The sequence below is a fragment of the Cricetulus griseus genome, chromosome 5 (assembly GCF_003668045.3).
Source record: "Cricetulus griseus strain 17A/GY chromosome 5, alternate assembly CriGri-PICRH-1.0, whole genome shotgun sequence".
Taxonomy (NCBI): domain Eukaryota; kingdom Metazoa; phylum Chordata; class Mammalia; order Rodentia; family Cricetidae; genus Cricetulus; species Cricetulus griseus.
Window position 1 is genome coordinate 20,563,568 of NC_048598.1, and position 27,631 is coordinate 20,591,198.

Sequence of the window (27,631 nt, forward strand, 5' to 3'; positions counted from 1 at the left end):
AACAGATCAAAGGACCAGGTGTCTATTCCCACTGTGTTCCGGAGTCTGAGACTCCCAATTCCTCCACAGAGGGAGTGGCCATGGAGGTATGGGTGAACAGCAGGCAGTGGGTGCCCTGCCTACCTTCACTTGCTGCAGTCCAAGTATGGGAGCAGCAGTGTCCTTGGGACTGTAGTCACCCCAATGCAGGGCATGGCAGGGAGCCCTAAGAGTCTGTGTGAGCAGAGGAAGGGTACAGCCCTTTCCGTTATTGAGCCTGACTGGAGACAGCAGAGCCAGGGCGTGGGAAGGACTGGGCAACACTGGAAAGTGCCAGCAGGGGTGGGAGGAGGGGGAATGAACGCAGGGGCTCAGAGCCTTGTGCTTCTCTTCTGTCTCACCTTGTATCTTGAAGAAGCTAGGGAGATTACGCAGGAACTCTAGTCCAGGAGTATAGATGCCCCTTGACCCCAAGGGATCATCTATTCACCCCTAAATGCCACCAGCCTCTGGATAAATTTTCTACGCTTTACGTCTTCAGCTGCTCTCTATGTCCTTGACATGCAGGGACTGTGTCCACTTCCTGTCACAGTTTCCCAGTCTCATCTATTCCAGAACTAAGCCCAAGGCCTGGAAGGGACCACAGACCATGAGAAAATCCATGCGTGCTTATCCTGCCCCATCCTTCCTGCCTAGGCCCAGGAGGAAGCAGTAGGGGCAGGTAGGATCTGCCCTCGGATGACTGTAATGGAAAAATCTCAGCTGCAGACCCGGAGGGGGCCAGTTATTTAGGGAATTCAGATGTGAGCCCTGTGCCCTGAGAGTAGATTTCCTGGACAAGAGGTCTATAATCCCTCTACAGGGAGCTCCCTCCAGGCCTGGAGGGGATGCAACCCAGTCAGCCAAGCCAGCGGGTGCCTTAGGCCTCCCGCCAAAGCCCCATCCCCTCTCTCCTTCTTTCCCAGTCAGGGTTCTCAGACATGCCCCTGCTCAGCAGGGGTGCACTCACTCCATCTCTGGGCCTAGAGAAATGGGGACACTGCCGGGGAATCCTGTCCTCTGACTGCTCCCGGTAGGTGGGGGCAGGAATTTTACTTCTCTGTCCCCCACCCTTTTCTTTGGCTCTTCATCAAATGAACTACCTCATCACCCCCAGAGCAGCCGCCCCTGTTTCTATTGAGTATAATGCTGAAGACACCTGCCCTGCTGGAGGTGATGCCCCGCCCACTTCTCCCCAGGCCCAACTTCCGGGATCCCCCATGCCTCCTTATACAAGTCACTCTCAGTGGAGATGCCTAGGTCTTCCTCCCAGAAGGAGCTCAAGGAAGTCATTGTTCTTCCTAGTGCCTGGACTTGGTATTTGAGGTGATAATGACTTCCATGCTCTCCTCAGAAATGCCACACCTTCCGGATTTGACTTCCTCCCATGCCATTCACCAACCTCAGACTCAGCAAAGGAGGAGAGGCTCTTCCACTCCACACACAGAATGGCAGAGATGCTACCAAAGGCCTGCTGAGCCTGGCTTAGGGCTGCCTTCTAGTCTTCTGTCCTTCACCTTCCCACCAGCCTCTAGGTGCCGAGAGTCTTGATTGTCCTGAATGCTGGATGCCGGTCTGGCCAACTTTTAAATGTTGTGACACAAAGTTGTCATCTACAACATTCACATCATCTAGGAGAACTATGCAATGATGTTATCAAAAACAAATGACCACTATAAAGTACCTCATAATGTCTGAAGTGAACTCAGGATGTTGTGTTGGGCCAAATCCATAGCTATCTTGGGGTGTATTCAGACCAAGGACAGCAAGTCAGACATGTCTGGCTCAGAGGCTACATTTGGGAGGCCTTAGGAGGACCCTCTCTCCATCTCCAGACGTCGGGCCCTGGTAAGGGCTCCTGGTAAGGAGCACAAGTCATCTTGTGCTCTGCTTCCAACTCTCTTTGTCACAGTGTCCCTGCAGCTTCCACAGCAGGGGGACCAGGCTGTTGCTTTTTCTGGGAAATTGGATGTGGACTCGGGAGATTGTTTCTGCCTTATCTACTCAGATTGCCAAATTCTTATCGCCTCAGCTTCCTCACCTGGAAATATAGGCCGTTAGTCCGTAAGACCTCGGGCATCCTATCACCTGAGCTGATGCCTCCCTAGGGGCCACATCTCTGCATCTCTTCCTCCTGCAACCCCCTCCTCTTTCCCTCTCTCCTCCCTCGCTCTCTCTCTCTCTCTCTCTCTCTCTCTCTCTCTCTCTCTCTCTCTCTCTCCTCTCTCTCTCTGTTGTAGCTGCCACTATGGGATAGGGAAGTGCTGAGGGGAGCTGAGGGGGGGACACAGGACAAAACAGGACCATCAGCCAGGGCCAGTAGCTAAAGGGGGCGGGAGGGGAGGAGTCCTCAGGGATCCAGTTTCAACAAACGTTTCTTTCCCCGAGAAGGGGAAGGCGGGGGTGAGGGGGAGAGGGACCTATTTAAAGCTACCCTGTTGCTCAGGCTGTCTCTGTCTGTCTGCCAGGGTCTCCAGCTGCCCCAGACAGGCGGTGTGGTCTTGGGATCCTCCTGGTGACCTTTTCAGCCTAGGTCCCCTCAGCCACTCTACCCCAAGATGGGTCGTGGGGTGAGTATCCCCAAAGATCTGGGGCCGCTCTCTGGAGGGTGAGGAAGACAATGGAGAAAGGGTTGGGGTGGGAATGGGATGTGGAGGGAGAGTGAGAGACGCTGACTGAGTGGGATGGTTTGAACTTGGAACTAGTCTCCCAACTGCACGAGCGTGTGGATTCCAAAGTGCTAGCCCAAGTACTGTCCTCTCCTGCAGCCACCCTGGCCTCCTCCTCTCCCACAACTAGCCCAGAATCCACCCAAGTGCCCTTCTAGATCTCCCTGCACTCGGTCTCCTCATCTCTTCTCCCCAAATCCCTCCTCTCTCACCACAGTTCTTGGCTTCTCAGCTGAAGGGACGTTTGGCATGGTCAGTTCTCTCCCGCCCTCATTACCCACTGAAAGTATCTACTCCTCTGAGGTCCTAGCCAGAGAGGACAGGGGCCAGCCTAGGATTGCAAAGCAGCTGTGGAACACCCCACTCCCAGAGCCACCAAGCAGTTTGCTACACTAACTCCAAGAGCCCTCCCTACATGCCAGTGTCAACTGAGAGGGAGAGCAGGCATCTATCCCCAACCCTCACCCCAGCAACCCTCCGGATGTCCCCAGAAACACTGTCCTCGGCTCCTGGCCATAGGCTTTGGGGTCCTTTCCAAAAGCTGGTGAAAACTGCCCGTGCCCATGGCATCCTGAAGCAATGGATTTGCCAACAAAAAGATTAATATCCATGTCTGTGCGAGCAAGGACAAAGTTTCCAATTCTTGGAAATGAAATTCCTATATGAAGAAAAGTGACCCAATCCCTTTACATACCATGCTCGGCCGCTTTCCTTTTGTGGAATGCTGGCAAAAGAGGGCACGGAGGGAAAAGGTTTGACAAGGCATTGCAAAATGTGAGGGAGACAGTGCCACGGGGTGCTGTGAGCCAATTTCTGGGCCCAAGGAGAAGTCAGGCAAGGACATGTTATTGCTCTCCGCTCAACAGCTGGAAAAGCTCTGAGCCTGGCCACCAGGTTTCCAGAGTTAGGGTGGGAACTGGAAATAAAAGAGCTGTGCTTGCATACATGCATGTGTGTGTGTGTGTGTGTGTGTGAGAGAGAGAGAGAGATAGATAGAGAGAGAGAGAGAGAGAGAGAGAGAGAGAGAGAGAGCATGTGTATATGTGTCCACAATCTCGAACCCCTGTGCTCCCAGAAAGCTGGGAGTACTGCAGGCATTCATGAGTGAATTCACACTATGTTTCAGCAGGTGAATTTTCAAATGAACAGCCTTTGGGCATTCAGAGGTATAGATGGAGTAGGGGTGAGGACTGTGAGCCCACCCTTAGGAGCTGTCTATGGAAGGAAGTGGTCATAGTCACAGGAAGGCATAATATCCTGGGACCTTCAGCAATATCTCCTTTGGTATCTCCTGCTCCCCATAGAAAGGGAAAGAAGGTCCAGCTAAGGTGCAGAACCTCTGAGATGTCAGGGCCAAGCAGGTCAGGCAAGCCCCACCTCCATCTGAGAGAAAAGAGAGAGAGGATACACCCACCCCCCACTCTACCTTACAGCAAGGTGGACCTAGCTCACAGTGTTCTTTCTACTTGAAAAGCAATTTGAGTGGGGCAGTGGTGGCCCATGTCTTTAATCTCAGCACTCAGGAGGCAGATATAGGTGGATCTCTGCTAGTTCGATGCCAGCTTGGTCTACAGAGCGAGTTTCAGGACAGACTCCAAAACTACAGAGAAACCCTGTCTCAAAAAAAAAAAGAAAGAAAGAAAGAAAGAAAAAAGAAAAGAAAAGCACTTGGACCTTGAATTCCCCATTCTCAACTTCCCCCCAGCACCCTTGCTGGGTCGATAACATGTGGCTGTGAGCAATGCTGCTGCTAATCTGGTCTCTTTGGTTTAGAAAGCCAGGTTAAGTTTGGGATCTTAGGTTGGGAGCTCAGAGTCCTGCCTACCAGGGAAGCCAGCCCTGCGGAACACAAGCTCCCATTCTCCACACTCCACTCTGGGGTCTGCTTCACCTCCACCCCAGCCCATCACTGTGTGGCTGTGAAAGGCAGCGTGGGAGTTGAGGGAAGAAATCACACTGGTGGGAGGGAGCCAGAGGCTGAGGTGGGGGGGTGGGGGGAGCGTTGGCTGATTTCCAGCTACCCCCACTCTGTCCCAGACTCTGGCTTTCTCAAAAAGAACTCTCTGTTCTCCTTTAGCATTCAAGACCCAAAGAGAGAGACTTGTGCTAATGGAGGGAGAGAAGAGAAGGGGAGAGGGGGGTCCCCGCTTCCTCTTTCTTTCTTCCCTGGACAGCCACTGGCCCCAAATCTCGGCAGGCTCCTGGCTGTGGAGCCTGAGATCCTTGCCAGGGCAGGAGGAGGGGGAAGGGCAGAGTGCCCCAAGCTTTGCACTTAAGGGACAACAGGGCTGGGGGTGGGGGCAGGGGCACCACATGGAGCTGTTTAGCTCAGCCACAATTCAACATGCCAACATGCAAGAGCCAGTGCACTTTTCCCCAGAGACATGCATTTGTTTATTTGTTTGAGATGGGAATCTCACTATGTAGCCCAGGCTGGATTTCCAGTCCTCCTGCCCTCCACCTCCTGAATCCACTCCCAGCTCCAGAAGAGGGCATTTGATCCTCATTTTCACGTATTTGATTTTACACCAAATGTGCAGAGATTTCTCTGGGCTCTGCTCGTTGGCCCCCAGCACATGCCTTTCCTGGAGGAAGGCTCCCATCCCTGAAGCCCCCAAAGATCACACTGCTTGTCCAGATTGCTTTCTTGCATTTTCGGTCCTTTTGTGGTTTCCCATCCTTTTACTCAGCCCTGCCTCACCAAAGAGACCAAAGCCTTTCAATCCACCCAATAAATGAAGCCTCTTACAGCCCCTGGGAAAGGGAGGGGTAGAATACGTCTGAGTACTTCTCTACCCTGCCAATGGCCACTTCAGTCTCCCCAGGATCAAGACAGGACTGGATTCACAGGTGTTTGAGATAGAGGAGAGAGCATGATATATTGGTCACCTTTTCTAAAGAGAGCATGTCTGAGCAACACAGCCACCAAGGGCACACCTCCTTCCATCTAGGTCCTTGAATCCTGGATCAAGTGCCCATCATCTTGTGTTGTATCTTCCATCCCCTTCCTTGCTCTTGATTTCACTGGGCAGAATTCTGTAATTCATGGTACCAAGTTTATGGTTTCTTATGATCACGACAGCTGTCATGTTCCCCAGGATGGCTCTAACTCTGATAGGTGAAAATACATTATCCCAGAGCCCTTAGGACTTGGAGTAGCACAGTCACATGAAAAGGGAGGTCCACAGTGATAAACACCTGCCTAAATCCGCAGAAGGAACACTGACAGCTTGTCAGCCATGGCCAGTGAGGAAACAATGTAACACTCCAACAATGCAGAGACGGAGACTGTCGGTGCCTAGGCGTCGGGAGCACATCCTCTACTTGCCACTACCTTCTCAGTCAGCTAAAAAGCTGCTTTTAAAAAGAACTACTAAATGGGTTTCAGTGAGGAAACCTCGGAAATCTACAGGACCTCCTGTAGTTCAGTACTTATCCCTAGCATAGGTGTGGACTTTGGGAGCCCATTCCACATAGAGGAATACTCCCTGAGCCAAGACACACAGGGGTGGGCCTAGGCTCTATCCCAAAAGATATGATAGACTCTGATGATACCCTATGGAAGGCCTCACCATCCAGGGGGAGCAGAAAGAATATATAATAGATAGGGTTTTAGTTGGGGGGGGTGGTAGGGGAGGACGGGAGGGACAAGGGAACTAGGATTGTCATGTAAAACAATCTTGTTTCTAATTCAAATAAAAAATGTTATAAAAAACAAAACAAAAGATAAATAAATAAATAAAAAGAACTCCTAAAAATGAACCCCACCCCCCAATGCATAATCTTGAAAAACAAAACAAACAAAAAGCACACAGGCTAATATTTCTACCAGATACCTATTCTTTATGGAAAGCACCAGTCATAACCATGGCATAGAAAAACCCCCTTCTTAAAGCTCAGGGTAGCCTTCAGGGTCCATAGAAAAGCCAGAAACTTAGCAGGAGCTGCAGAGCCATGGAGGGAGATGACAGAATTTTTCACACTATCCATACATAACCCCCTGGCCTTTCCTAGCCCTCCATTCCTCCAAGACTGCCTCCATCTAAATGAAGACTCCACACCATCTCCTTCAAGAAGCTCCTATGAGACCCCCAAAGCCTGCAGTAGCCCTGAAGAGAAGGGCAAATGGGACCTCAAAGATCACTATTAAAAACACCCAGCTAGGCCGGGCGTTGGTGGCACATGCCTTTAATTCCAGCACTTGGGAGGCAGAGGCAGGCGGATCTCTGTGAGTTCAAGACCAGCCTGGTCTACAAAGAGAGTTTCAGGACAGCCAGGGCTGTTACAAGGAGAAACCTGTCTTGAAATAAATAAATAAATAGAACAAAACACAAACCTGGACAGAAGCCCAAGACTGGCCCGGACTTTGACATGACTTCAGTTCTCTGTCTCCTCTCATATACCATCTCTTTTTCTTTCTCTTGTTTTTGTATCGTTTCAAGGGTTTCTCTGTGTAGCTTTGGAGCCTGTCCTAGAACTCACTCTGTAGACCAGGCTGGCCTCAAACTCACAGAGATCTGCCTGCCTCTGCCTCCCGAGTGCTGGGATTAAAGGCATATGCCACCACCACCCTGCTACATTTATTTTTTAATGATTTATTTCTTTTTATTTTGTATGCATTGTTTTGTCTGCATGTATGTCTGTGTGAGGGGGGCATGCCTTGGAACTGGGGTTACAGACAATTGTAAGCTGTTATGTGGATGCTGGGAATTGAACCCAGGTCTTCTACCCTTCTAGAAGAGTAGCCAGTGCTCTTAACTGCTAAGGCATCTCTCCAGCCTCCCCCTACACACACACACACACACACACACACACACACACACACACACACACACATTTCTTGACAAAGAGAACTCAGCTATGCTTTGGGGTTTCAAGTTCTGTGAGTTGCCTTTGTCCAGTCCCGGGTAAGCCTGCCCAGCAGGCTGGTGAGGGCTCCCAGAATACCCTGAGCTCCCATTTTATAGACATACTTGAACCTTGTCACCATTAGCTTCTCCCAGTCCATCATCCCTACCCATTCCATTGCCACCACCAAGCCAGCTTCTCTTAGCTTCCCGGGACTCCTCTCTAAAGTAGGCAAAGACATTCCTACAGGATACCCTACCCATCAACACAATCCCTGGCCAATCCCAGGATTCTCTCAAATAACATAGGATTGTGATTTTCAAAATGTGTGTTTTCTTTATTGTCTGGCAGAATCCTATATCACATAGTAAACAGATAATAAGTTCAAATGTGGGGGTCCTCACGGCTCTGCCTGGGCTCTTTCACTTCCTGCTCCCATTCTCCCCCACCACCCTGCTTCCCATGCTGGGACATCCTCAATGGCTGTGGGAACAGGCTCCAGCTAGTCCCCCGATCATCTGTGCCCTCCCTTCCTGTTGCAGGCAGGGCGTGAGTACTCGCCTGCTGCCACCACTTCGGAGAATGGGGGTGGCAAGAAGAAACAGAAAGAGAAGGAGCTCGATGAGCTGAAGAAGGAAGTTGCCATGGTAAGGACCACAGTGCTTTCAGCAGGGCCATGGAAGAACAGCTCTGCTTTGACAGTCACACACCAGCAGCCATGGGCATGTAAAGAAGCTTTGTACACAGGCCTATGCTCCTCACTTCCCCAGTGTGTGCCCAGCCCCCCCCCCTTCCCAAAAGTGTCTCCATCCAGTGTGTGTGTGCTCAGCCTTCTTTGCCAAAGGGACTCCTTTTCCCCTTCCCCAGGATGACCACAAGCTGTCCTTGGATGAGCTGGGCCGAAAATACCAAGTGGACCTGTCCAAGGTGAGTGGAGCCACGAGGTGAGAGAAGCAGACAGATTTAGGTGGGAGAGCCTCAACACTAGACCACAATGCTCTTTGCAGGTGAGGGAAGCAGCCCAGAGATGAGAGACTTACCCAAGGTCATGGGATTAGTTGGTGGCACCGTCAGAAATAGATTTTGGACCCCCTGCTTTCTCCTCTTTCCCTGTGTATCGGGAAGCTAGGATTCCTTCGAACCCAGGGCTCAGATCCCGGCAAGGATCTGTGCCCTGCCTGGAGCCATTGCTCGAGATGACTCACCCCTGTTACCATAGTGCTTGCCTACTCTCCCGCTGCACCATGGCTCTGTAATCAGATGCAGTGTGGCCATTTCTTTAATCCTCACCCTAGCTCTGTCAGGCATGGTCAGCCTGTTTATTAAAGCAAGGAGAGTCAGCAAGGGAAATTTACTTGCTGAATTTGTAACCAGGCTGACACTCCTCACTTAATCCTGTGCCCCAAAGTGTGCTCAGCCTCCTTCCTTTCCCTCTTCTCCAGGATGAACGCCTCCTGTCCTTGGATGAGCTAGGTTATATAAATAAACACAGGCCATAGTCAGATTGCCAAATGCATCATTTAAAAATATTTTAAATTGTTCCTCAAAGCTAGGTGCACTGGCACATACCTGTAACCCCAGCTACTCAGGAAGCTGAGGCGGGAAAATTACAAGTTCAAGGCAAGAGTGGACAACTTAGAGTCCCTGTCACAAAATTAAATCAAAGAGGTCTTCTGCACGTAGTTCAATGACAGAGTGCCATGTGGCTTGTGTAATGCCCTATCAATCCTTAGTTTAAAAAAAAAATCTTCCAAGTGCTATGGTGGTCAACTGTAGCCCTAGGTACTTAGCAGAAAGAACACTTGGGCCCAACAATTAAGGACAAAACATTGAAATCCTGGCTCCAACAAAGGAAAACACTGTAAAGCCAGCCACAATTTCAAGTTCAAGGCTAGCTTGGGCTATAAAGTCACTTCCAAGGTAGAACAGTACCTTGTCTTAAAAAACAAACAAACAACCAAAACAAAAAAACTACCGTGCTACACTCCTTTCTGTCTCTCTTCCTAAACTGTTACGCTGCTGGGATTAGAGGCATATGTCATCACCACCCGGCTATGCTCTCAATCTTTAACGCTACTTTATTTTCTATGCAGGTTTCCTCTTTAGATTGTGGGTAAGGCTTTGTTGATCGTGCCTGTCTCTAAATCCTTCCCAGTGCAGGGCATGTAGTCGGAGCTCAATGTTCATGTATTAAGTAGGTCAGAATGACACGGAGGTCATTTGAGGAGTGGATCCTCCTCAAAGTCAGTAACAAAAAAGTTTTTAAAAAAACCACACAAACAGAATTCCAGTGCTATCTAGTAAGTACCACTCTAGAATCAAACAAACATGGGGCCACCTGGATCCTGAAAGAGGCCTTTGGTCTGGCCTGGCGCATAAAGAACAGTGAGCTTGGCTAGGCTTTCTTTGGAAAGTGATAGGTGGTTGCCAAAGTCAAATGACACTAAGGGTCAAGGGGGGGGGGAGGTGATGGACGACCTTCCCTAGAGCCCTGGTGAAGGGAAGGATGTGCAGGAAGAGACGAGGGTGGTCTGACAAGGAATGTTTCTTTCCGGTGTGTTTATGCTTGCTGTCCCAACAAAAACATGTTTCAACCCAAGAATAACCGAAGGTGGAGCCACAGCGAGAGTCCTTTCTAGCCTCAAGGCCCAAGTCCCATTTCTAGACACCAGCTCCTCTGTGTGGTCCCTACAGATGTTCCCACCCCTTCCGACCACAGATAATTCCCCCGCCAGCTGGATGTTACTCTCCAAGATGCTGAGAGATGCGGTGAGGTTCAGGTTTGTTCCGTGTACCCACTCCTACGCCTTCTCTCACTCCATAGGGCCTCACTAACCAGCGAGCTCAGGACATTCTGGCTCGGGATGGACCCAATGCCCTCACGCCACCCCCCACAACTCCTGAGTGGGTCAAGTTCTGTCGTCAACTTTTTGGGGGTTTCTCTATTCTTCTGTGGATCGGGGCCCTCCTCTGCTTCCTAGCCTATGGCATCCTGGCCGCCATGGAGGACGAACCATCCAATGATAATGTGAGCCACGCACGCAACCCCTGGACCAGTCAGCCCATGGCTCTGCCCTCCAATTCTCAACCCCAAATAAGGTGAAGGGGGGGTGCTCAGGGGACAAGATCACAGTCCCAGTGTCTCAGGATGAAGAGAGCTGAGGCTTCTGTACGTACCTGTGGAGCACCCTCCAACACATGCAGTCAGTGATGCAGATAGTTCATCCATACTTATTCCACTAAAAGGGGCTGGTCTGTATGCCTGGACCTTCACTCCTAGAAAAGCCTCAGGCATGGGAACTCGCTTCTTTGCTTCTTCCATGCTAGGAGAGTGAGTTAGAAGACTGGGGGTGCTGGAGAGAAAGATGCACTGTCATTCTCATGCCTGGGCTCAGATGAAGGCTGGGGAATCCCACATAGGATGACTCTTGAGTGCTCATCTCAAGTGACAGCCACCCCTTGAGGTGAGAAATGGCAGGTCCTTCAAACTCTTTCTCCTTACCAGTTATACCTAGGTATCGTGCTAGCAGCTGTAGTCATCGTCACTGGCTGCTTCTCCTACTACCAGGAAGCCAAGAGCTCCAAGATCATGGACTCCTTCAAGAACATGGTGCCTCAGGTAGACGCCAGGGACTGGCTCCATCCAGCTTGGGGCGTAAGGGTTCTAGGATGGCTCACCTCTTACTGTCTTGAGGTAGAAGAGAGATGGGCAGACAACAGCCTTTTCAGCTCTCCACACCAGAACCAAGCTTTATTGCTGAAGCTATGGGGGTTTCACTTCTCCCCCTTTTGAGGGGGAGCAACAGAGTGGAGAGCAAAGGTGGAAACAAACATTTCCTGAGGTGCTCCTGGCCTCTCCACAGCAAGCTCTGGTCATCCGAGAGGGAGAGAAGATGCAGATCAATGCGGAGGAGGTGGTGGTAGGAGACCTGGTAGAAGTGAAGGGCGGAGACCGTGTGCCTGCTGACCTCCGGATCATCTCTTCCCACGGCTGCAAGGTGAGGAGGTTGCCAAGAGCAACTGGTTGCATCTGTACAGAGTCAAGAGAGGCCTCTTGAAAGCTTAAAAGAAGCCCAATTGCAAACATCAGGGTCTCCCCAACTCAACCTCCTTCCAGGATACACGTTACCTCTGTGTATCTGTGTTAGGGATGCTCTATACCCTGGGATTTCTTTCATATAGCCACTTCATAGCCATTGTATATGGAATAACATTTGTGTAACAGAAGCCTTGCATATTCCATCCAATTTCACTCTGAAAGATTCCAGACCAGCCTGGGCTACAGAGAGCCCCAGATATCACATAAATAAAATTTTAAGGAAATAAAGATGAAGGATCTGGGTCTTCACACCTGTTATCTTAGCACTTTGCACGTAGAGCGTGGAGACAGGAGAATGGAAAGTTCAAAGTCAGCCCAGCCTGGCTACACAGAGAGGTGTCTGGAAAACGATGATGTAATTATGAAAGCTGCGGTATGTTGCAGCCTGATCAACCCCAGGAGGCAGCATTTTCATAGACTGCCTTGTTGGTGGTGCTTCTGGAGTTGTGCAATGCAATGATCTTGTTTACATTCCCCACTTTACAGGTGAACAAGTGAAGGCCTTGTGGGTTAAGTAAATAACCCAAAGACACATTAAAGTCAGGAACAGTCAGTCATCCACACCAAAGAAGGAGCAATAGCTGAGTAATGCCATAAATATGTGATGAGGGCAAATGTAATTTTGTCCCTCTTTGTCATGAAGATTGAGGGTGGCTGGATCTGGCTCAGGAGACAGCTGTGTGCTCACAGTGCTGCTGCTGCTGCCAGTCTGATGACTACACCCCTTCCTCCTCAGGTGGATAACTCATCCCTAACAGGGGAGTCAGAGCCCCAGACCCGTTCCCCTGAGTTCACCCATGAGAACCCACTGGAGACCCGAAATATCTGTTTCTTCTCTACCAACTGCGTGGAAGGTGAGAAGCTAACCTCCCAAGAACGCCCCTCATCCCAGCACAGTGCGGGGAAAGGTCTGACTCCCGAAGCTGTACTTATTTGGCAAAATAAGCTCTGTATATAAAGGACATTGAGGGAACAGGACGCTGAGCATGGCAGAAATAGTCTGGAGAGCAGGGCATTGGCCAAGGGCAGACAGACTCTATTAGAAGTCACCTCTCCCCAAGAAGCTCTCTGTTCTGTCCATCCCCAGACTGAAAGCCTTCCACAAAACTTTCAGATGGTGGGTCAAGATGTGTCCCCCACACAGCCTTGACTCCTTGAATGTGGGGAGTCACATAATGCCTTCTAGGTCTGTGGTTCTAGACCAGCTTCTTCCTTCCTCAGCTGGTGATCAGAAACCTGAGGCTTAATCTGGGTCAGGAAAACTTTGTGGTGAAAATCAGGTCCTCCTTCAGGCTGCATCATCCACCTAGGCCATGATGAGAAGAAAATTCTCATAATGTGCTGTCTGCCCTGGCTGTTCCATCTCAGTTCTGGGTTCTAGTGATGAGCACTGGTGGCGAATGAGAGCTCTGGGATCTGTTATCACACAAGAATAGGAGCCTAAGCACAACTACAGCCCATACTCCATGGTCCAGCCAGGGAGCTCAGGCAGGGCTGGCTCTGGGAAAGAGTCTGTGGAAGGAGATGGTAGGAGAGAGGTTTCCTAGACCACGGCCCTCTCACACAGTGACAAAGAATGGCTTCTTGCATCCCAACTCCATACTTTCCTTTCCCTGAGACTTTCTCTCCTCCATATATTGGTTCTCTGGGCTTGGTTTGCTCGTTCAGAGAATTGGAATTACAATAAAAAATCACTACACATTAAATTTCCTAAATTTTTAATGTACTGAGATTCTGATTTATCATACATTTCCCATAACTGAATGTATTTGAAAGGTCAGATAAGGTGTTCATATTGCTTATTCAGCAGCTAGCTCCAAAGAGAGGAGAGGAATGAACGGAAGTCACATTTGTTGCCTGCCTGCTATGAGACAGACACTGGTCAAAGTGCTTCCACAGTTATCCTATTTGACTACTGACTCCTAGGTAGGAGTTCAAACAGGCATCAAACCCAGATTTGGCTGACTTAAACATGCGTGCTGTTCCCACGGCACCACACTTCCTTTCCTTAAGACCCCTGTAATGTCACACATGGCGAATGATTGATTACCTTACTTCCTTAATAGAGTTTCATACCTAACATTGGGATTTTTTAAACAATTTACTTTATTTTATGTACATTGGTATGATGGTGTCAGATCCCCTGGAACTAGAGTTACAGGCAGTTACAAGCTGCCATGAGGGTGCTGGGAATTGAACTCAGGACCTCTGGAAGAGCAGCTAGTGCTCTTAACTGCTGAGTCATCTCTCCAGCCCCCACATTGGGATTTTTTTAATTAAAAACTTTCATAATTATTAGTGTGTGTGTGTGTGTGTGAGTGTGTGTGTGTGAGAGAGAGAGTGTGAGTGTGTGTGTGAGTGTGTGTGTGTGAGAGAGAGTCTGTGTGTGTGTGTGTGAGAGAGTGTCTGTGTGTGTGAGTGTGTGTGTTGTGTGTGTGTGTGTGTATGTGTGTGTATGAGAGTGACTGTGTGTGTGTGAGAGAGAGAGTCTGTGTGAGTGTGTGTTTGTGTGTGTGTGAGCACACTCATGCCACAGTGCACATGTGAAAGACTTGCAGGACCTGGTTCTTTTCTTCTACCATGTGAGTTCCAGAGACTGAACTCGGGTCGTTGGGAATAGCAGGTGGTGCCCTTACACACTGAACTGTCTTGCTGGCCCAAGAAAAGCTCCCCCCAAAATCAATAAGTACTTTCCTTCTGTTTATAACATGCTCTTGAAAAATGTCTAGTGTAAGATTGATTGCTGAAATATTGCAGGCAATTTTTATTTCATTTATTGAATCTCTTCAATTGAAGCTTTAGTATTACTTGCAAGATGTCTTCTCAGGCTCAAATAGAAAAGAGAATAATTTGCGACTGTATTTAATCTGAGATTGGTGATCTATGAAGGGAGGACAAGCCTGGTTTCCTAAAAGTAGCCTTCAGGGATAGAGTCTTTGGCTTATTTACTCTGTGATGGTTTTATTTCCTTAGCAAATATGATGAGATTTCAGTCATCGGCAAGCCCAGGGCACTTATTCTCTGTCCTTTCCTCTATTTCAGGCACTGCCAGGGGCATTGTGATTGCCACAGGTGACCGGACGGTGATGGGCCGCATAGCCACCCTCGCCTCTGGCCTCGAGGTGGGGCAGACACCCATAGCCATGGAAATCGAGCACTTCATCCAGCTGATCACAGGAGTGGCAGTGTTCCTGGGGGTTTCTTTCTTCGTGCTGTCCCTCATCCTGGGCTACAGCTGGCTGGAGGCCGTCATCTTCCTCATCGGCATCATCGTAGCCAACGTGCCTGAAGGGCTTTTGGCCACTGTGACTGTGAGTGGATCAGGCTGAAGTGCCACCGGCGCCACTGTCCTTGTCCTTCTCCCCATTTGACACGAACGAAGTCACTCATTGCTTTTCAGCAATGTTCTTGCCTTCAAGTCCCTGCAGTCATACAGCAGACGCTGTACACAGAAATGGTTTAATGCGTGCCTTGGAGTTCTAAGTTGAAAAGTTGGGGGTTGAGCTGTATCTGAGCATTGTTTCCCTTTGGAGGCTTGTTATGGTCATGGTTCTCACCATCTGTGTGCTTGTCTCCTGATGCAGTCTGGGGTTCATCCTGTCTCACTGGCTATAAAGATGCTTTCAAAGGTCACCAGTGACTAACTAGCAAAAAAAAAAAAAAAGAGTGACATTTCTCAGCTCCCATCCTTAACCCTGCTGCTGAAATGGATACGTCTGTCCACCCCCTTGCACTCTGTCCTTCACCAGCTACTGTGATGTGTCACCATCCTGGTTCTCCTGTCCTGTGTCCTCACAGAAACTCAATGGCTGTCAAGCCCCAGACCCTCGCTCTTTTCCTCTTTGTTGCCCACAAAGGAATCCATTTTTCTCCACAGCTTCTGTTGTCCCTTCTGTGTAGGTGACTCTCACGTCTTTGTGTCTGATATGGACTCATGTGTTCAACTCTCTGCTGGGCATTTACTACAAATGCACCTGGGAGCCAGTTCAACATGCCCAGTGTTGAACTGGCACTATTTACTGCTAGGTCCCACCCAATCTTATTTGTAGGATAAAGGAAAAAGGAATTAGGGCTTCAGGAAAGGAAATGGCCGTGGACACCCGTCACTCTAGACTTGGACCTTTTTGTTCTCCTCTCTGTGCACCAGGTGTGCCTGACGCTGACAGCCAAGCGCATGGCTCGGAAGAACTGCCTGGTGAAGAACCTGGAGGCGGTGGAGACACTGGGCTCCACATCCACCATCTGCTCGGACAAGACGGGCACCCTCACCCAGAACCGCATGACGGTGGCCCACATGTGGTTCGACAACCAGATCCACGAGGCCGACACCACCGAGGATCAGTCCGGTGATTGGGTGCTCTAGAAAGGGTGTAGGGAAGTGGCTAGTGCTGAGCTTCCTGGCAGAAGAGAGAGAGACTAGGGTGTGAAAACACTCGAACAGGGAGCCAAGCCTCTCCCTTGTTTCTTCCCAGGGGCCACTTTTGACAAGCGGTCCCCGACGTGGACAGCCCTGTCTCGGATTGCTGGTCTCTGCAATCGTGCTGTCTTCAAGGCTGGGCAGGAGAACATCTCTGTGTCTAAGGTAAGGGGTCAATCAGTGAGTGCAGACACATATGTGTTGGGGGGGGGGTGTCTCCAAAGTCCCCTTGCTGACGCCCAGCTTTCCCTCTCACACCCTGTAGCTGCCTTTGGTGACCTCAACTGATGCCCTGTCTCTCCCATCCTGCACTCCCTCCCCTCCAGCCACTGTGACATTGAATTCTATTTTCTTCTGGCAGCGGGACACAGCTGGTGATGCCTCTGAGTCAGCGCTACTCAAATGCATTGAGTTGTCCTGTGGCTCAGTGCGGAAGATGAGGGACAGGAACCCGAAGGTGGCAGAAATTCCCTTCAACTCTACTAACAAATATCAGGTCTGGCTGAGCTGCTGGGACACAGAAAGAAAGAGGGGCAAAAATGGGTAGAGAGAGAGAACGGAGACTCAATAAGAGAAAGTGAGCCAACAGAGACTCAACAGGAAGAAGGGATGAGAATATCTGAGGACTGTGTGCTCTCGCTCCTGCCTCACTCCCAGGACAAATGGCCTGGCTGCAGGTGTGCTTGCCATCATCCTCTGACTGGCAAACCTTACCACCTGTGGCCTGTCACCATCTCGCTCCTCTTCTGGTAGCCCTCATCTCCATTCACTGGCGATGACGCTACAATACTGCCATCCATATAACTAAAGCACACGTCCATAATTCTCTTACTGCGTCCCTCAGTATTTAGGTGCCTGTTAGTACCAATAGTCTCAGCTCTCCTCTGCTTGCACTGTGGAGGTAAAGTCCCTGGGTCACTGGGGAATAGGGGGTGCTAATAAGAGCCATCCAACCAACCCCTAGCACAATGCCTGTCCTCAGTGATCCTAATAATTATTTGTCAAATGAATCACTGTTCTATGGAAGTGACTCTCAGATTTTAAGGCTTGGGACTATAAGCAAACACCTTCCACACATAGTTTCTCCTTTGTTGACACTCTTTGATGGGTTAGAGTTATGTTTTTTTTGTTTAGATTTTATTTATTATGTATACAACATTCCATGTATATCTGCACACCAGAAGAGGGCACCAGATCTCATAATGGATGGTTGTGAGCCACCATGTGGTTGCTGGGAATTGAACTCAGGACCTCTGGAAGAACAGCTGGTGTTCTTAACCTCCGAGCCATCTCTCCAGCCCCCTAGAGTTATGTTATTAAGGAACATAAGAGTTATGTTACTCCTTCTCAGAAGCTGCTTCTTATCAGACCCTATGCTAAGCCACCAGGATAGTATGTCTCTCCTGTGACTGCCTTTCTCCTCTCCAGCTGTCCATCCATGAGAGAGAAGACAGCCCCCAGAGCCATGTGCTGGTGATGAAAGGAGCCCCAGAGCGTATCCTGGACCGATGCTCTACCATCCTGGTACAGGGCAAGGAGATCCCTCTGGACAAGGAGATGCAAGATGCCTTTCAAAACGCCTACATGGAGCTGGGAGGACTCGGGGAGCGTGTGCTAGGTGAGCGGGCAGAAGCCAGAGCAGGGCTGAGAAGGGTGGGTCCTGAGTCTTGGTAGTGTCTCTAGCATAAGGGCCCCTGGAGGTGACCAGGAAGCCACTCTGCTGCTCTCATTCCTCCTTCCTGCTCCTCCTCAGGCTTCTGTCAGCTGAACCTGCCTTCTGGAAAGTTTCCTCGGGGCTTCAAATTTGACACAGATGAGCTGAACTTTCCCACAGAGAAGCTCTGTTTTGTGGGGCTCATGTCTATGATTGACCCACCCAGGGCAGCTGTGCCAGATGCTGTGGGCAAGTGCCGAAGTGCGGGCATCAAGGTACCGGCCTCCTTCCCATCCTCCTCCTCTGTCCTTGTATGCCTGACCACCTGCCAGAGGTCAAGGGACCGCAACAGCTGTGTCCTGAGGAGACCTGGGCTCCTGGTGGCCTCCTTCCCAGTGACACAGAGAAACTGTCCTGCAGGGAAAGGTCCTAGTGAGAGCTCTTGCTTCTTCCTTTTGCCTGCTGCGCCTGTCACCTACCCCAGCTCACCACCCCGCCTGCATGTGCACCCTTCCTTTCTCACTCTAAGCATCAGCTGGCACTCCCATTATGGCTACTTGGTTGTCTGACTGCCCAGCTGCTCAGTCTACCCATTGGCATAGGGACTAGTAAACTCCTGTCTGTCCCAACAAGCTTTCCTTGTCACTCCTTACTCTCCCCACTCACCCACGACTTCCCACTGAGTTCCTGTCCAACCACAACCACTTCTCACTGAATACTCTATCTTATTTGTTTGGCTTGTTCTTCATCCAGCAAATATTTAATTGCTTACCAACTGTGCATCGGGCACCATGCAAAGTGCCAAGTTTATTAAATAACAAACCAACCATCCAGGAACTCAGTTCCCTATTTCCAAGACGGGTCCCTGACATCCTCTTGTTCTGCTCACCAATTCTGGTGCCATGTGTTGCTCTTCCTTTTTTTGAACAATGAAACTCAACCTGCTCCCTGAGAGTTGAGTCTTTGTAGCCCTCTGTGCCTGGCCAGTTGAGTCTTTGTAGCCCTCTGTGCCTGGCCAGTTAAGTCTTTGTAGCCCTCTGTGCCTGGCCAGTTAAGTCTTTGTAGCCCTCTGTGCCTGGCCTCCACATCTCAAGATCTCTCGTGGGGGTAGATGCTTCTAAACACATCAAAAACAGTCTTAAGAGTTGAGGTCGATGGGCAGTGGTGGTGCACACTTTTAATCCCAGCACTCGGGAGGCAGAGGCAGGCAGATCTCTGTGAGTTCCAGGCCAGCCTGGTCTGCAAAGCTACCTAGAGAGACCCTGTCTCAAAAAAACAAAACAAAAGAGTTGAGGTCATTGAGTATCTATTGCCCCAATGATACATTATTTTAATTTTTTGTATGCATCAGACACTGCTCTAAACGCTAAGCATGGCAGCCTTCTGGGTAAGCCCAAGTATCTTCCCTGCTACAGAGAGAGAAATTGAGGCACAAAACAGCAAGCCGAAGACCACATAGACAGTAAGTTGTAAAGTCAGAATTTGAAACAAGGCAGTCTGTCTCTTAACCACCACACCAGAAGACTTGATGCCATGTACGTGTGTCAGTTTTGACTATAATAACCACTCAGAATGGAAAACAGGCATTATTACCTCCCACTGCAATACACAAACACAAAGAAACTCAGAGTAGGTAAATAGTTTCCCCAAAATAGAACTGTTGGTAAGAGGTGAACTGGGAATACGAGGCACAGTTGGCTTGTCTGGAAGCCACACTCCTTCTTTCTGCCCAGTCAGGTGCCTCTCAGCATGACGAGAAATAGCAGAGGCTGGGCAAGGACTCTATGGAAAACTCACCCGAGAGCTGTTAATTCTGCCTCTGAGAACTAGACAGGGTTTAATAGAAGAGATGATATTTGACCTGGGCCCTGAAGGCTGAAGAGGATTCAGCAGGCTATAAAGGAAGGGGAGGCATGGCAAGATCAGGGAACAGCTAGTACCCGGACATGCCCACACTATCAGGAGGTGGGGGTGTACAGGTCAATGGGGAGAGATGACGACAGAACACTGGGAATTGGGACTCAAACATTGGGTCAAGGCCAGTTGGAAGGATTTTCTTTAAGTGCCAGACTCGAGCCTTATCCTGTGTGCCACAGATGGCCACAACTGTCACAGATATAGCTGTAAGGCTACCTAGTGGAGGAGGGACTAGATTTGAGGAAAAGCTGAGGTCTGGAACAGGGAGACAGATTAGAAGGTACACAATCGTCCAAGCAAGGGATGAGGATCTGAACACAGAGACAAAGGCAGCAAAGACACATAGTTACATTCGAGGGTGGGAAGATAGAGGAGAGAACAGGACGGAGTGAATAGAGCAGATGGTATCTAAGATGAGAGGAGCTGGAGGGGGGTGCAGGGAGAACAGACAGGAGTGCAGCATGGACCTTAAGTTTAAAGCATCTGCAAGAAACACACACACACACACACACACAGAGAGAGAGAGAGAGAGAGAGAGAGAGAGGCTATTGAGGGACAGTAGTAATGTAGAAAGCGGGTCAGGACTGGAGATTTAAATCTCATTAGCACATGAGTACAAACTGAAGGCTTATCAGGATAGTTTATTATATTGTTCAGGAAGCAAACAAGAGTCAAGGAAAGGGTGAAGAATGAAACCCTGGATTCACCGACATTTCTGGGGACAGGGAGAAAGAGGAGCCAGTGGGGGTGGGTAGGACACAGCCACCATTTATTGAGTGTCTACAGAATGCCAGCCTGGGATGGTGTGGATCATTCCCTCCATTGTGCTGAAATAGAAAATTTGTCTTGTCTAAGGTCCAACAGTTGGTGAAGGTCAGTGTTCACACTTAGGTTCCTGTCCAAAGCCAGCAATTACTCCACTCTGTGAGGCTCCATTCTGCCACCCCGAGGAGGCTTGAAAGAATGTGCAGCAGGGTAGGGGTACAACTGGAGCAGAAATAAAGGAGGTGCAGAAACCAAGGGAGTGAAGGGCTTCAATGCCTGAGAGAGTCGAGGCCGGCGAGGTGTGCCGAGACACTTGTTTTTCAATGGAAGGCACTTTGAGGGTGGTTTCAGGTTATAATGAGGGTGGGAGAGAAGGCAGCCAGTGGGCCTGAAGAGGTGTCTGGTCTCAGATCTGTAGGACTTCTTCCACAAGCCCACATATGGAAATCTGTCCTCAACCAGCTTTGATCACTTTCTGCTGATAACAGCCTCTTTCCAGGCCTACTCGCTTCCCATGACACTCCATCTATGCTGCAATAGTAATGAACATTAATTATCACGGCTTAGGCAAGAAGTGCCTTCTCCCCGTACCAGGCAGGGCTGTTGGAAGCTGATGAGCATGGCAGCAGCTGGACACTGTCTTCATCTTAGCACCACTCTATCCAACCAAAATGCTACATTGATCACATGAGACACTGGGAAAATCAAACCTTTGTTTAGGGTCCCTGTGACCTTGAAGAAATCACGAGTGCTCACAAAATTGATCTCCTTTACTATATTCAGAGGGGGCAGTTAAAGGTTGGAGAGTTAGTCCAGCAGTTAAGAGCACTCTCGGGCTGCTCTTTCAGAAGACTCACTCGGCAACTCACACCGTTCACGGTATTAAATGCCCTCTTCTGGTCTCCAAGGGTGCCAGGCACATATGTGGTACACAGACACACAGACAGACAAAACACCCATACACATAAAGTAATAAAAGGAGGAGGGGGGAGGAGCTGTAAGGGATAATCCATCCAGCTTTGACTGCCTCATTTCCCACATAGCCAAACTCCTCAAGAAATTTCCCAGACAACCCGGGCATAGTAACATATGCTTATAATCCCAGCACTTGACAGGCACGGACAAGAGGATCCTGCAAGTTTGAGGCCAGCTTGGGCTACATGCCTCAAGATCTTGTCCCAGAGAGAGTAGAGGAGACAGACAGAGAGAGAGACACACACAGAGAGAGACAGAGAGACAGAGAAAAAAGGACAAAGAGAGACAAGGAGACAGGGTTAGGGAGAACACACAGACTCTCCTCTGCCAAGGGACCCTCACTAACCCATCAATCTGCTGTGGATGTTTCTGGCCCTTTAAATAGGCTCTCTCATCCTCTGAACTCTGAAACAAACACAGTTTGTCAATGTCTCTTGTCCTTACCACCAAACCTTCACACACACACACACACACACACACACACACACACACACACACACACACACACACCTACCTCCATTTGGGAAAAGGAATGAGAGGGGGAACTCAACGCTGCTTTCTTTTTGTGTCTTCTTCCTATCAGGTGATCATGGTGACTGGGGACCACCCTATCACAGCCAAGGCCATTGCCAAAGGTGTGGGCATTATATCAGAGGGTAACGAGACTGTGGAGGACATTGCAGCCCGGCTCAACATTCCTGTGAGTCAAGTCAATCCCAGGTAAGGCCTTTACAAAGACCCTCACAGAGGCCCTCAGGGTCCCTTGGGGATATCTGGACAGCATCTCTGGAACCCTCAGACTAAAATCTTTCCTTTGCCAGCCCAATGGCCATTTCCCCAGACAAGTTTGTGTCCAGCCTGTACCACTGACGAGCTGTGTAACCTTGGAAACGTCTTTGCAGTCCTGAACTTCCATTTTCTCAGTTATGAAATTAAGATGCTGTCCACATGGCAGGGTTGCTATAGGGATGAGCTATGCCTAGCAAGCAGCACTTAGACTTGTGTGGTATTGCGTGGGGAGGATGTAGTATTGCCTTCTCTCAGAGAAGTAGTGGAACTCAGTGTCACAGAAGAGGGCACAAAAGCAATGGCAGAGTCCCACCTCACAGAGGAACTAAGGCACACGGGTGTGGGGGGGAGCAGCAGGATTGGCATGAGCATGGATGGTCAGCTGTCTCTGCCTCTACCCTCCAGAGAAGCCAAAGCATGTGTAGTGCATGGGTCGGACCTGAAGGACATGACGTCAGAGCAGCTGGATGAGATCCTCAGGGACCACACGGAGATTGTGTTTGCCCGGACATCCCCTCAGCAGAAGCTCATTATTGTGGAGGGGTGTCAGAGGCAGGTGAGCAAGACGGCGAGGCGAGCAGCGAGCGACAAAGTCAGGGGCCACACAGGCAAGCACTTTGTCCTCAAGCACCTTTGGCGTCTTCCCCTCAGGGAGCCATTGTAGCAGTGACTGGGGACGGGGTGAACGACTCCCCCGCGCTGAAGAAGGCTGACATCGGCATTGCCATGGGCATCTCTGGCTCCGATGTCTCTAAGCAGGCCGCTGACATGATCCTTCTCGACGACAACTTCGCCTCCATCGTGACAGGCGTCGAGGAGGGTGAGGAAGCTGTGTGGGCTGTGTGACATCCAGGATGTCTGAAGCCAGACCTTTGGCTTCCTCTGATCCTCACACTAAGATTCCATGCTGCTGCTTCAGCTTTAAACCTTCCTCTTTGAAAAATGAGCAGCCACACACATCTCAGGGCCTGGGGCGGGGGAGAGTTCCTCTAACCTCTCTGATGCCCTCAGAACCTCTCCACAGGTCGTCTGATCTTTGACAACTTGAAGAAGTCCATCGCGTACACCCTGACCAGCAACATCCCTGAGATCACCCCCTTTCTGCTGTTCATCATTGCCAACATCCCGCTGCCCCTGGGCACTGTGACCATCCTCTGCATTGACCTGGGCACAGATATGGTGAGGCCAGAGGGTAGAGTACAGTCAGACCAGGCACTCACTCAGAACAGGGGTAGGGTGAGCAGCAGACAAAGGATCTGCGCCCGGGGCATCTGACCAGACCCCAACCAATAGACAGCAGATAAGCCCAGGCCTGGAGGAAAACAGGAAGTTTCTCCTTACCACCCTGTAGTATCGGGGATCGAACCCAGGATGCACTCATGCTAAGCAAGTGCTCCACCCCTAAGCTATACCCCTAGTGATAATAGGATCTTAAATACCGGTGTATTGCATTCTGTTGACTCTTCACTGAGCAGCTGTTGCTCTTGTTTCCCAGATCTCTTCAGTCACCTTCTCCTCCCCATGTCCTCTGTACACAGGTTCCCGCGATCTCATTAGCATACGAGGCGGCTGAGAGCGACATCATGAAGCGGCAGCCTAGAAACTCCCAGACAGACAAGCTGGTGAACGAGAGGCTTATCAGCATGGCTTATGGACAGATTGGTGCGCCCAGCCAGGGGCTCGGGAGGGTGCCCCCAAAAGCTTCTTCTAATGCCTGAGAGAGATGAGAGAAATTTCGGGAAAGGGTCCAGCTCCCTGAGAGCCAGCGACTTCCATCTCTGTTCCCGAGAGGTGGCCCCTTTCCTGCCTCTTTCCCTACTCAGGTCCCTCCTTCTGTTTACAACCATCTCCAGGCATGATCCAGGCTCTGGGCGGCTTCTTCACCTACTTTGTGATACTGGCAGAGAACGGGTTTCTGCCATCACGGCTGCTGGGAATCCGTCTTGACTGGGATGATCGGACGACCAATGACCTGGAGGACAGCTATGGGCAAGAGTGGGTGAGTGCCGCTGTGTAAACGTGATGCAGGCTGAGGGCAGGAATTGGCCAGGATCGAGCTAGGGGCAGAAGGTGGATTAAGTGCCAAGTTTAACGACTGCCTAAAGTGTGCTGTCTGCTGGTACTGCCTATCCCTTCCCTCACTCTTTCCCTCTCTCGGCGTGCCTCCTGCCCAGACCTACGAGCAGCGGAAGGTGGTAGAGTTCACATGCCACACGGCCTTCTTTGCCAGCATCGTGGTTGTGCAGTGGGCTGACCTCATCATCTGCAAGACTCGTCGCAACTCAGTCTTCCAGCAGGGCATGAAGTGAGTGCCTACCGCTACCACTACCGCTACCACTACCACTACCGCTACCGCTACCACTACCACTACCAGTATCTGGTTGTAATAACCTAGCGACTTATCCACAGCCAGGTTTGAAACACACACACACAGAGAGAGAATGGCAAGAGCCTTTCTACTGAATTCTAACATTGCTTCTAAAGTAACCTGCCATGGCTCCCTACCTGCATATTCACCCCCTTATTTTCTCTCACCCTCTTCCTCTTCCGTTCCCTATCTGAGCGGCACCTAGGATTATCCTTTGCCCAGTTCTAAACCCAGGGCCAGGTCTCCTGTACTCCACACAAACACTTGGCACTTGACCTACCGTTCTTCATCTGCCCAGGGGGCATATTCAGGCCTTCCTATGGTGTGGTACCATGTGCCAGGCAGTGAATTAAGTGCCTCCCTCTAATCCCACAACAGCTCTTCCAAGGTGGGTTTGACTGTACCCTGCGTGGGCAAGAAACCCCCAAGGTTAGCTGATAAGGGCCTTCAGCTGCCCAGGGCCTTCCAGGTCCATCTCCACCCCACACCGTAGTAGCTCATTTGTTATACATCTGGAATCTCATTCACTGGTGATTTTAACACAGATGGAGACTGCATACTGAAGGGGCCAGGCTGGTTTCTTGTTTGTATTTATTTTTCTCACCAGAAACAAAGGCCACTGTTCCCCAAATGAAATTTGTCCCAGAGCATCTAAGAAATTAGGCACAGTCCTGTGCCAGATACTTACAGGGCAGCATATGGGTGACACGAGAAAGTGGAGATGAAACCAAACTGATTAACTCAGCCCACCCAAGAGGCAAATAAAGAATCAACGTGACTGTGGCTAAGTACAGGGAAGAAGTATTGATACCCACAAGCCACCTGGCCAGAGGCAGCCTTAGTGTGCCTGGGTCTCACCTTCTGTCCTTGGGCAGTTGAAAGCCCTCAGAGATACCTCTCAGCAGTATTTCAAAAAGCCACATGAACAAAGCACTTACTCATAAGAAACTGCCAGGTTTTCTAGTAGGTCATCCTTGGGCAAACCCCAAAAAGACAGCGATGGCATGTTAACCCAGTTCCGCTGGGACTCCATGAATATTCATAATAAACTTTAATGTATTCATCACTTACTACCAAGTGTAACCCGAGAGACAAAAATCATTTAAAATGTGGGCTGTGTGGTAGAAAAGCAATGAGATATCCCTACGTCCTCTTCAGACATGGTCCGATGCTTTATGTGACCAAAGAGAGCTTGTCTTTTTATGTTTATTGTATGGCGAGAAGAAGCATGAGGCTCGAAGAAATTAAGCACGCTTTAAACCCCCTCCCAAAGTCAGGAAGTGGCTAAGCTAGCCATAGACTTGACAGGTCTGATTCCAGAAACCCATCCCCCACCTTTCACTCCTCTCCTTCCCTTCTGCTCCAGGAGCGCCCCTGGAGCTCTCTCTCTAGACGCCCCCCCGGCCCCGCCCCCACATACTAACTGCCTTCTTTGCTTTGCTTTTCTAGGAACAAGATCCTGATTTTTGGGCTCCTAGAAGAGACAGCCTTGGCTGCCTTTCTGTCTTACTGTCCGGGCATGGGGGTGGCCCTCCGAATGTACCCACTCAAGTGAGTGTCTCTTCAGGTGGCTAAGGGAGTGGTAGGAACAGAGAAATCTCCGGCCCTTTTTAGGATCAAGGCTGTCTAATTCACTTTGATTCTACTTTTGTGACATGGTGCCAGCCTCTGAGGCCCCTGATGTTTCCCTCCATTGTTTTCAGGGTCACTTGGTGGTTCTGTGCCTTTCCCTACAGTCTCCTCATCTTCATCTATGATGAAGTCCGAAAGCTCATCCTAAGGCGGTACCCTGGGGGTAAGCACTTCCTCTTTGCAGACAGTTCTGACCCTAAGGTCCCAAAAGCCCTGAGCAGGCCCAACCCTCCCTTCCTGTCAGATCCTAAATCCCACCTAGATTAACGTGGTTCTTCAGGGCCTCCACCTTCCTCCAGAACAGTGGTTCTCAACTTTCCTAATGCTGGACCCTTCAATATAGTTCCTCCTGGTGTAGGGACCCCCTCAACCATAAAATTTTTTTCATTACTACTTCACAACTGTAACTTTGTTACTGTTATGAATCACAATGTAAATTTGTGACATGCAAGATACCTGATATGTGACCCCTGAAAAAATGTTTGTTCAACCCGCCAAAGGGGTCCTGACCCATAGGCTGAGAACCACTGCTCTGAGATCACAGACCATAAAATTAGAAGGGCCTTTCCAGGTCATCTAATCACCTACACATTTTGCTGATAAGAAGATGCTCGGAGGTGATTTATTCGTTTAGGATCGTAAGGCAAGGAATAGCAACTGGCACCAGGGCACAGGGCTCCTGATTCTCAGGCATCAACCAAGGGTTTGTTTATTTTCCCTGGAAACATTTTTGATCAATTGCTGGTTTGAAATGGATGACCTACAGGCCACACATGGTCCATGAACAGTGTTTGGGTTGAGTGGCCCAATATTTTAGATGTGTGGTTTTCTAATGGACCCAGCATCTAAAACTTCGGTGCTTTCACATAAACTCTGAAATCTGGTTCCTAAAACAAATGTAAAGAGCTGTCAGTCCTCAACTGCACTTCTTCCTAGCGCCAGTGGGACAGCTGTTTCCTTAGACACTTGCTACCTGGGGAGCCCAGGAGACATTTTCAGCATCTAATGAATGAAACACAAGTCTCCCCTGTAGACAGGCTTGTCCCCTCCCTCCCTCCCCTTTAAAACCCACAAGGTGAGGGCTTGTCCCTTCTCTCTGCCCTCTTCCCTAGGCGTCTCCTTCCCTCTGACCTCAGCTATTGAAGCCCTTGGGGTTGGTCTTTTGCTTCCTTTTATGCTCCTGCTGCAACCTTTATCCTGTCTCTCTAACAGGCTGGGTGGAGAAGGAGACATACTACTGAGCTCACCAGAAAAAGGAAGAATGGGAGAAATTGGGGTGCTCTGAGGTGTTGCTGGGGTGGTGGAGAGAAGGGCTGGAGAAAAACTGGGGTGGTACTTCGGGGGAAGATTTGAGGGAGACAGAATGAGGCAACCGAGTGAACTAAGTTGGCAGGCTTGAGTAAATAAACTTGAGGTGACTGTTCCATAGGTCCAACTGTGAACCCTCAGTCTATGTCACAGTCCCCTCCTCAGATCCCTC

The 27,631-nt window shown here is 49.9% G+C and overlaps 1 protein-coding gene across 1 annotated transcript; it reads left to right on the forward strand.

The window, feature by feature from the left end:
- Window positions 1-2,576: 2,576 nt before the first annotated feature.
- On the forward strand, window positions 2,577-27,623 carry Atp1a2 (ATPase Na+/K+ transporting subunit alpha 2). Its single transcript, XM_027418951.2, has 23 exons — window positions 2,577-2,588; window positions 8,078-8,182; window positions 8,403-8,462; window positions 10,360-10,563; window positions 11,041-11,154; window positions 11,399-11,533; window positions 12,371-12,488; window positions 14,677-14,945; window positions 15,782-15,980; window positions 16,107-16,216; window positions 16,413-16,547; window positions 17,480-17,669; window positions 17,805-17,980; window positions 21,946-22,082; window positions 22,557-22,707; window positions 22,803-22,971; window positions 23,176-23,330; window positions 23,690-23,813; window positions 24,005-24,150; window positions 24,326-24,456; window positions 25,969-26,070; window positions 26,223-26,314; window positions 27,364-27,623. The coding sequence occupies exons 1-23, from the start codon at window positions 2,577-2,579 to the stop codon at window positions 27,390-27,392; spliced, it is 3,063 nt and encodes a 1,020-aa protein (XP_027274752.1). The 3' UTR covers window positions 27,393-27,623.
- Window positions 27,624-27,631: the final 8 nt, after the last annotated feature.